Source organism: Pongo abelii, chromosome 1, assembly GCF_028885655.2.
Source record: "Pongo abelii isolate AG06213 chromosome 1, NHGRI_mPonAbe1-v2.0_pri, whole genome shotgun sequence".
NCBI classification, from domain to species: domain Eukaryota; kingdom Metazoa; phylum Chordata; class Mammalia; order Primates; family Hominidae; genus Pongo; species Pongo abelii.
The window spans coordinates 154,057,863-154,069,051 of NC_071985.2; the positions used below are offsets into that span (position 1 = coordinate 154,057,863).

Sequence of the window (11,189 nt, forward strand, 5' to 3'; positions counted from 1 at the left end):
TTATTCTGTTTTTCACACACCCAATTTTCTGATACTCTGTGATAAGCATTGTAACTAAGGCACTTAATATGGTAATCTCAATTGGGAAATGGTTAAAAAAAAAAAATCAGACAGAAGACAAAACCTTTACTACTTTGATTCCAATTTAACTCATGGACAATTAATAGAGCATAATTTAAAATTTTGATGCTTAAATTAATAACTACATAGGGCCAAGCATGGTGGCTCATGCCTGTATTCCCAGCACTTTGGGAGACCTAGGTGGACAGATCACTTGAGCCCAGAAGTTTGAGACCAGCTTGGGCAATATGGCGAAACCCCACCTCTACTTAAAAATACAAAAAATTAGCCAGGTATAGTGGTGCACACCTGTGGTCCCAGCTACACAGGAGGCTGAGGTGGGAGGATCCCTTGAGCCCAGGAGGTTGAGGCTGCAGTGGACTATGATTGCACCGCTGCACTCCAGCCTGGGCAACAGAGCAAGACCCTGTCTCAAAAAAAGTACATACATACATACATACATACATAGCCATTTCTGCAGTGGTATAAGGATTGAGAATGAACAGCTGTTGTATATGGCTATTCAGTAGGCCAGTCAGTAGAAATCCATCCATTGTTCATAGCAAAAGCAGATCTGTCCTAGGCCAGTTGACTTAAAGGTAATAAAACTATTTGAAAGAACAAAGACGTTGTGATTATGACACATCCTTAAATGAACCAGATTCCATTTGATATATATGAAAAATTTAAGCATGGGTCTAAAAGTGCTGTAAGAGAAATCCTTTCATTTTTTTCGATAAGATCTAACATCAGCATATAGATGGCTTCATCAATTATTGAGAAAAAGACTAAGAAAAGAAAAATGACTGATTGGGATGCTTCATTTTGAAGTCTGATTTTGAAGCCTTTGGGTTGAAGGTACCTGTAGCTCTAAATCCTTCAGAATTAGTTGTCGTTCTTTCACCAACTCATCTACTTAAATTTCTTGTTTTTTTTAAAGACACTTAAAAATTTTAACACACTGTCAAACAACAAAATGTATGTGCTAAGCTTTGAAATACATGAAATACATGAACTGCATGTATCTGAAGTTAAGAAACAGGTCTCTTTATAGATAAATATCACTTAAGATGAAACAAAAAATGACTTTAACTTTAAAATATTGCTTTACCTCAAGAGTTAAGTGTTCATGACTTTGAGTGACTTTTTTTTTCTTCACAGCTATTTTTATTCTCTTCTGTATTCCGAAGTGCAGCATTGAATTTCAAAGTTCTTATACTTGCCATCTAAGGTCCTTGCCCTGTTTATTTCTATCAAAGTATCATGGAACCCAAGTTGACAATCTAAAATCATTAAAAAAAAAAATAAGACAAAAGTGATAATGAAGGAATGTTCATTTACAAATCATTAGTTATCCCTGGTGCTTTTTTGGCGCTAACATTTAGAGATTAATAAACAGACCACAGTGGATTAAATAAGCACACACAGATATGCACTAAGGAGTAAAAGTGCATCTCATTTAAAAAGCACTATTTTCTTAATTCAGATGAATACCAATGATTTTTCTTACATTTTAAAGATTTACCCAAGTCTGCTATCATGATGTTAGACACTGCCATATAAACATAGTGCTGATAGTATCTTTCTAGCTGCTCAACCCAAAATGGAGACTTTTATCATCTTTCCTCCAAGTCATTACCTCTGGGTTAACTGAAAATTGTTTTTTATTATTAAAAATGCTTTCTAATTCTTTATCATCTTTTTTTGAGGTATCCTTTTTTTTAACCTCATCTCAAACCCTTCATACCTATTTCATAAAATTCCCCAAAGGTATTTTTCCATACCATGTAAACTTTATTTCCACCTCTAGGTCCATAAACTCATGTGCCTTTAGATGTCTTTAGGTGATACTGATTCTTTATTTAAAGCTTTGACGCTGTTAGAAAAAGGATTTGAAGTAGCTTATATATTTATGGATAAAGAGAGGACACAGACAATATAAAGGAGTAAATGTGAGTTTTGCCAGTTACCTCAAATTTGCTGAATATTTTAATATGACATTAGGGGCAACTGGGAAAACCTATATTTTTCTTTATTTACCCCAACTTTGCTCAATATTGTAATATGACTTTGGATCATATCATTCAGGAAATTTTGAGTAATGAAAGAAAAACATATTCTAAATAATTTTAGATAAGTATTTTTTCTGGTAAAAGTTATTATTCTGATACAAAGTTAAAGAAAAAACTTGTTATGACTGTTGTTAAATGGCATGGGAGACTTTATTCAGGACTATTGTGATAGGTGTCAAAACTATGGCAGGGGAGAGGCAGATTGGCCCAACTGAAATCAGGGCATTTATAGCCAAGGTGCGAGTTAAGGGTAATGGAATAATTACTTAGAAGAGACAACATAAGTAAGAGGAATTCTTGCTAAACTGACTTAACAGGATTCCTACTGAATGGCAATCCAGGGTGAGCAAATATCAAGGATGTGAGTTAAAGACTTTGATTAGGTATTAAGAATGATCAGGTATCAGAAGTGAGGAGATTCTCTCTAAACTGACTTATCAGAAATTTTACTAAAACTGGACTGCACAAGATCAGACACTGAAGCCCAAGGTCAAGGCTTAACTAGTAGTGAAGAGGGCTCACAGGAACCTGGCTAAAGGTTGGTCAAGGAGAGTGTCAGTTTTTTAATGACTAAGGCAAGGGAAGAACACGTTGGCATACAAACTTTGCGTTGTGCAAAACAGTAAAGAATACTCATCATTCTCTACATTTCCATAAAATTGAACTTAGGTCTGATTTTATCATTTGAGTTTCAGTTTTTTTTAATATAAGTACATGGCAGGGAGTATGTAGGCAAGATGGCATTTAAACAGAGTGATGAGGGTATGAGCCATGGGAATATCTTAGTGCCAAAATTCAACTGCCCTATGGCATGGTGCATGGGGTACTGGAGAAACTATGGCGAACTCACTGTGAGTGGAGTGAAGTGGTCAAAAGATAGAGAAGTAATGCTTGGGGGAAGAGGTATAGCAGAGATCAAATCATTTCAGACCTTAAACCCCACTGTGCAATCTTTTACTTTAACTCTGAATGACATAGGAAGCCATTGGAGGATACTGAACAGGAAAAAGACCTGACTTACATTTTAAAGAGATCAGTTTGACTGCTATTATGAGATCGATTATAGGAAGATAAGGATGGCAGAAGAGAGATCAATTAGGAGGTTTCTGAAGTAGCGCAGAGGAGGCATGATGGTGGCCTGTTTCAGGATAGTGTCTGTGGAAATGGTAAGTAGTTAGTGGTCATATTCTGAATATGTTTTGAAGGTAGAAATAAGGAGTTCACTGACTGATAACTTGGAAGAATAAGGTAACATTTTTTTGAGATGCGGAAGGTTGCAGAAAAAAATAGGTTATTTGCGGGAAGAACAGCAGTTTGGTTTTTGACTTTTCTTTAATTCACAATGCCTATTAGACTTCCAAATGGAGGAGTTAGATTGGGCCAAAGGACAGACAAAATGGACACGTAAGATTAGAATGAAGGTTTAGGAAGTACCTGTCTTGGGACTTAGCATTTAAACTAGAATTTAATCAGTTATAATGCATTAGTAGATCAAATAATGAAGGGACAAAAAGTATTCTATAGAGAAAAACAGCATAGGGAAATCCTCAAGGCATGAGGAGCTAAGAAAGTGATATTCCTATAAACAATTGATAAAGGCGGCAGGAGTATAGTAAACAAAGGGAAGAGTGGCATGAACCATTGGGTCTGATCACCTAGGAAGTGAGAGTACATAGATAGATCCAATGACTGATGTTCACAGTAATCATTTATTTCTCTGTGTTGTCCTCCTTCACCTCTACTGGTCATTCAAGACTGCTTAGAAATCCCTATTTAGGGTGCAGTCACCTGTGTTCTTTCATGACACTATGTAAACAACTACATGGTGCTTTCTGAACCGTGTTGCACTTGCCTGTTTTCTGGTCATCTCCTCCAGTATACTATAGGTTCTTTAAGGAGAAAGCCTATAGTACATAAATAATTATTGAACAAAACAGTAAATAAACCTTTGCACTTCAAATAAAATCTAAGTGATAATTGTCCCTGTCCTCCTCACCCAACTCATGTCATGCCACTCTTCGCTTTGTTTACCATACTCCAGCCATCTTTATCAATTGTTTGTAGGAATATCACTTTCTTAGCTCCTCAAGCCTTGAGGATTTTCCTATGCTGTTTTTCTCTATAGAATACTTTTTGTCCCTTCATTATTTGATCTACTAATGCATTATAACTGATTAAGTCTGGGTTTAAATGCTAAGTCCCAAGACAGGTACTTCCTAAACCTTCATTCTAATCTTACATGTCCATTTTGTCTCTCCTAACAGTTCTAATTTGTGAATTAATAGCATTTGTCATGGTTTGTAGATTTATAAGGATTGTATGATTATTTGTTTACTATCTGTTTCTCAATAGAATATATGAGAACAAAAGACCATGTCTGTTTTAATCATTAATGGTTACCTAGCCCTTGCCACTGCACCAGACACTTAATAGGCCCTTTAAAAAATTCTTAGCCTAAGTGAAAATAAAAATTTCCACATATTTGTATTATTATCAATGAATGTGGATAATATAATCAGTATATTTGTGATTTTTGGATAACATGAAACTATAACGCCTTTTGATAAACATGTTTTAATCTGTTTTCTCTTAAATTTGGGAAAATATGAGCTAATGGAATAAGAATTAGTCTCCCACTTGCCCAGCAGCACCTGGGTTTTATAAGTATGTAAACATTTTCCATTTTTTACAGAAAAAATGTACTTTCAAGATTTGGATCACCTCAGGGAATGTTCCATTTCCTGTCTTCACTAGTTCAGCATGTGATGTAGAAGAGCATATCCAAAATGAATGTGAACTTCTGAGAAACCATTAGCAGTATGAGCAACTATTTTTCAAACTCAGTTTTATTGAAAACAGAAGTTTAAGAAACTTAAATAAATTACTATTTATGTGGAAAACTTGTGGATCTAGAGAACAGCTTTTCTCGTTGTTTACTTTATCTTCTAACTCTTTCTTTGTTGAGATAACAAGATCAATATAAATACCTCATAAAAATTATTTAAAATTCTTCAAACCAATAATGGGTAGGCATATATTATTAAGACTAACCAAATTTTACAACTCTTATTTATAAATATATGGGCATATATTTATAAAATTAAATACAGTTGTTTCCAAATTTATACAAAGAAGCTATAGCTATTGAACTCTAGAAAATACTAAGTATTCCAGTTTCATGAGTATGAAAGACTACTTATAAAATTAAATATTATTTAATTGTCATTTCAGTTAATTATTTGAGCATACAAAGAGGATGGAACTATCACCTAAATCAATTTCAATATTCTTTATCTCACCTCTACAATTGCTAAAGTATGGAAGCATTACTATAATTAGGATTAATTACTCATATAATTAGAAGTAATGGACATTTGGAAACAGGAAGTAGAGACTAGACCCCTTATTCCTCTGAGATTTCTTCTCAAGGACCCCTCCATACAAAAGTGGCAACATGAAATTCTCAGGCCCATTATTTTATACTGTTGTTTGTAATACTACAATATGCTAAATTTCATTTTGAGAGGCTACATAAAACTTATTAGAATATAGAAAAAAGAAATGTTTGAAAACTGTAAGCTTCTGAATTACTAGTGGAAGAATTAGCTGAAAATTATAATGTTGCACTTTGCTGTTGTCATTTCAAAGTGTCTTTGGAAAAATCTGCTCGAATTAATAAAATAGATTTCATAAGGGATTAGCCTTCCAACCATTTCTATAATATTTAATATTTTAAATTATTGGCATGCTCATATTAGACTATCTATACATTTAACATATACCCCTCATTTAGCCTTCTAACACTGCAAATATGACTTGGAGTTCTTCAAAACTAGAGAAAAAGGAAAATAAGAGGAAACTTTCCATAATGCAGTCACAATAAAAATAGTGACAACTCTCCAATTCCATTTAGCCCATATTACAAAATACAAATAATAGAATGTGTTTATTAACACTTATTTGCCCAACAACAAACATTTAATTCATTGATTAACATTTTGAAAGCATCCAAGGTTAAATCAAGGAAAAAAAATATTAACATTTGTATTAGGAGAGAATCTAGATAAATCATACGAGATAAACTACATTCAAACATTTCCTCACAATAGAAACTGAGAGTGTTTTGTTGAGTTTTCTTATTTCTTTTCAATCTTTCAATTTTTCTTTTCCAGTCTAAATTTTTAAAGTGTTCACAGAATTATCACTAACACGTTTCTTCAAAGAAACAGTATAGAATTTACTGAACAAAAATTTGTTTTCTTTAGTGTTTATAAAGCTTTCCAAACCAAAATTTAACTTAATGTATATATTAATTAATATATACATATTAGTGGCATATTAGTGGCATATTAGTGGCAGCAGATGATACTCATATTAGTGGCAGCAGATGATACTCATCAATCTTTAGGTATGATGATAACATCTGAAGAAGTTTCATAAACAGGTTGCTTTCAGTACCACTTGTACTTATAATTTTCAGTGATATTGTAAAGAACTGTATAAATGCCATGATTTTTAGTTTCTATCTTATTGAAATCTTTACTATTTATTTTCTTTATATGTATCTAATTTAAGATGAAAACTATCTCTTCTTTGAAATTAATTCTTTTTCCAGGTTAATCTCTTGGCTTTTGGAGTTATCATATACAAAGTTTTTCGTCACACTGCAGGGTTGAAACCAGAAGTTAGTTGCTTTGAGAACATAAGGTAAATGCGTCTTTAAGTTCACCTTTTTTTTTTTTTTTTTTTAGTAAAAAAAAAGCTTTAGTAACTCAAAGTACAAATAATTTGGGGAATTATTTTTAAATGATTGTTTCATACTTTACCATATTTAAAAGATGCATTGGAAAATAGCATTTAGTATGTATATTAAGACTATAATTACTGCAGATTAAGTGGTAAGAAGCAATTTTTTCAAACATACACCCCTTTGAAAGGGAAAAGACGATGACTGTGTTTTAAGGCAAGGAAGGCCTTAGTGATTTTCTTTTATAAAATGCTTTTCAGAACTTAGTAACTGTTTCTTTCTTGTTATCCCTAGTTTGTATGTTGTCATGATTTTTCCTTTACACCCACCCTTCTGCTTTAAAACTGATTTATTGAAACCTTGAAAATGATTTGTTCAGGAAGAGCTGAATTATGCTATAGGGAACACTGGAAACCACGGACTATTTGTGTTGCTTGGGAACACTCCTGTAGTTTCAATACCTTGCACAAGATTTATAGTTGGGATTTAGTAAATGTTTGATCGAATACTTTCTTTTAGTCCTCACTAGTTATGGTTTCATGTAGTGTACTGGTTTTAATAAAGTTGAAAATGACTCATTTTCTGAGGTACACTGCTAAAACATCTACTGCAATAAGGAATGATTGGACTAAAAATGAATGAGAGAATAATCATTAGTTACTTCATTTCCAAGGCAATGTCCTTAGTGAGCAGGATAGAACACTGTTTTACCAAAAGTCACAGGCATTCTGCTAAAAAGATGTAAGAGTGCGTATGTGTGTGTATTTTTTCTTTAATTTTTAAGAAAACAGTATTCTGTAATGAATTTATTTTGACATATTTTTGTATTGCAAAAGCAAAACAAAAAAAAAACAAAACCCTATTTTTATATCCTACACGTTCGTTTCTTCTAAACCTGAAAGAAAAGCAGAGCCTCCTTTGATGTAATAGATATGTGCTGACCCCAGTCCACATGGTATACTTTTCAGAGTTTCTTAGGGAAAATACTTCCTAACAGATATATGTCTTACCTCCAGGAATTCCTGCAACATTACATTTGAAATCAAAGCATGCACACTGCAGTACACCAGACAAAAATATTTTAAGATTAAGGAAATTACTTAATCTTAAACATAATTCCATGTTTTGGTAATAGCAATTTGACTTCGGAAGCACACCCCTGCCACGGTTCAGTAGCATACCCTAAAGGCTGTCCCACTTAACTGCAGCACAACTTAGCAGTTTTGAAATTCTACTGCGTCTATTTGTAAAAGGTTTCTTGGTTATACTGAAAACTCACCTCCCACATAATTTGAGTAATTTGGGAGACGTGTTGACTATACATGGCTTTCTTCACTGACACATTTCTTATATGTGATAGGTCTTGTGCAAGAGGAGCCCTCGCTCTTCTGTTCCTTCTCGGCACCACCTGGATCTTTGGGGTTCTCCATGTTGTGCACGCATCAGTGGTTACAGCTTACCTCTTCACAATCAGCAATGCTTTCCAGGGGATGTTCATTTTCTTATTCCTGTGTGTTTTATCTAGAAAGGTAAACAATTTCTTATTTTGGTGGTTCCTAGTATATTCATGTAGCATCAGTTGCCAAATTGATAGAAAATTCTTACTCTCATAGATTTATGACTTCTGCCTTTATTGCCTAAATCGCCTAGCTGTTCATAGGAAAATATGCTTTTAAAAGAACCTTGGTATTAGGGATATAAACATAACTTAAATGGACATATTCTGAGCTATAATACTTTAGAAAACCATATATAACAATTTATTGTGATTTGAAAAAAAAATTAAATGTGATTGTTATGATTAACATTTCTTCCTTTCCTTTTTTTAATTTTTAGATTCAAGAAGAATATTACAGATTGTTCAAAAATGTCCCCTGTTGTTTTGGATGTTTAAGGTAAACGTAGAGAATGATGGATAATTACAACTGCACAAAAATAAAAATTCCAAGCTGTGGATGACCAATGTATAAAAATGACTCATCAAATTATCCAATTATTAACTACTAGACAAAAAGTATTTTAAATCAGTTTTCCTGTTTACACTATAGGAACTGTAGATAATAAGGTAAAATTATGTATCATATAGATATAGTATGCTTTTCTATGTGAAATAGTTCTGTCAAAAATAGTATTGCAGATATTTGGAAAGTAATTGGTTTCTCAGGAGTGATATCACTGCACCCAAGGAAAGATTTTCTTTCTAACACAAGAAGTATATGAATGTCCTGAAGGAAACCACTGGCTTGATATTTTTGTGACTTATGTTGCCTTTGAAACTAGTCGCCTACCACCTTGGTAATGAGCTCTGTTACAGAAAGTGGAACATAAGAGAATGAAGGGGCAGAATATCAAACAGTAAAAAGGGAATGACTGTTACAATAATAAGATGTATTTTGAATGAACTGTTTTTTCTGTAGACTAGCTGAGAAATTGTTGAGATAAAATAAAGAATTGAAGAAACACATTTTGCCATTTTGTGAATTGTTCTGAACGTAAATGTCCACTAAAACAACTTAGACTTCTGTTTGCTAAATCTATTTCTTCTTCTAATATTCTAAAAAAAAAAAGGTTTACCTCCACAAATTGAAAAAAAAGCAAAAAAAAATCTGTTTCTAAGTTTAGACTGAGATATATACTATTTCCATACTGATTTCACAGACTGTGACTTTGGATATTTAATCAGTAAAATATAAATGTATCAAGATATAATATTGTTTATGCTTATCAATGTAAAAACAGTGTAATAAAGCTGAAGTATTCTATTCTATTACCTTTCAGTGAATTGGAAGTTATACTATCTCATTAGTGTATTTGAATCCTTTATTATTTTTAATTTTAGAAATATCGCAGTTCACATTGCAATATTCCCTTTAATTTACTATTTTTAAAGGGGTATTATAAATATGAAGGTATTTATAAAGTAAATTGCTATTTTTTCTGTTCAGAAAAGTACACATTTAAAATTGTTATTGTTAACAAAGAAATCATGGAGAACTGTAGAGGTTTTCACAGTGGATCCATTTTCTGACAGTTTTCTACTATCTATTAAATCATATCTGCTTAAATATATAGCTTCTATCTATCTTTAAATCTTCTCATTAAAATGTAGAAGCAGTGACTTTGATCTCAAAAATAGGTAATTTTTCTTTGCCTACCTGTAAAAGTGTGCCAATACACTAAATTTGTGATTTTAAATTAATTTCTCCAGCTGTTGAAATGAAGCCTGCCAAATCTTGCTCTAACAAATAAAATGTTATCTAAATGAAGCAATTCTGCTACAGCTTTGCTGAATTCCTGTTCTCAAGAAAGATGAGCTACCTGCCAAAGGGTCTTTTACATTTTTAGGGAATCCATGATAATAACTTCTCATTATCTTCTAATTTCTTACATGGTAAGCCTGTGACCTATTATTATCAGTGCCATTGCAGGATAATGTTATAGAAATGTGATATTGAAAATACTCATCTGTTTAATAGATATATTCAAACCTTCGTGTGGTAAACAGAATAATGCCCCCTCCCAAAAAAATGCCCATGCCCTACTCTTCAGAACCTCTTAATATGGTAGATTACATGGTGAAGAGAATTAAAGTTGCAGATGAAATTAAGGCTATTAATCAGCTGACCTTGAGATGAGGAGATGATCCTAGATTATCCAGGTGGGCCCAATGTCATCACAACGTCCTTATAAATGAAGGAGAGATTCAGAAGAAGGGCAGGAGTTACAGTGATGCAGTGTGGCGCAGACTCTACCAGCCATTGCTGGCATTGAAAAAGAACTCCACGAACCAAGGAATGAGGACAGCCTCTAGAAGCAGAAAAAAGGGTAGGAAATGTATTCTTCCCTGGCATCTCCAGAAGGGAGTCAGCCCTGCTGATACCTTTGTTTTAGCTCAGGGAAACCCATTTCAGACTTCTAAACTCCAGACCTATAAGATAATAAGTTTATGGTGTCTTAAGCCGAATTTGTGAATAATCTGTTACAGCAGCCATTAGGAACGAATACGATGGAAATATTTATGTAATAAGATCTTTGGAGATGAACTACTGTTCAAATCATTAGGGCAAGCATTCACCCAACTGTCTTCTTTTCATCCACCTTTCCGTAGATATCATTGGACAAATCTTATACTTGTTAGTATGACAGTTAAGAGCGTCTCATATCTACTTTCCTCCCCAGTTTTCATTTTTGCCTGACAAGTTTATTCAGTTATACCAAACACTTTACCTTTCCCCAAATTTGCCATGGTTTACCAAATTCCCCTTTTCTGGAATTTCCTCCTTGTGACAATCATTAGTCTGGCAAATATT

The 11,189-nt window shown here is 33.2% G+C and overlaps 1 protein-coding gene across 1 annotated transcript in view; it reads left to right on the top strand.

Annotated features, from left to right (window-relative positions):
- ADGRL4 (adhesion G protein-coupled receptor L4) overlaps positions 1-9,343 on the top strand; it is a 118,401-nt gene extending 109,058 nt beyond the window's left edge. Inside the window, exons 13-15 of the mRNA XM_024234598.3 lie at positions 6,748-6,839; positions 8,240-8,408; positions 8,716-9,343. Of these exons, the coding sequence (XP_024090366.2) occupies positions 6,748-6,839; positions 8,240-8,408; positions 8,716-8,778 (324 nt within the window). The 3' untranslated portion in view covers positions 8,779-9,343. The remainder of the gene's footprint in view (positions 1-6,747; positions 6,840-8,239; positions 8,409-8,715) is intronic.
- The last annotated feature ends 1,846 nt before the right edge of the window (positions 9,344-11,189 follow it).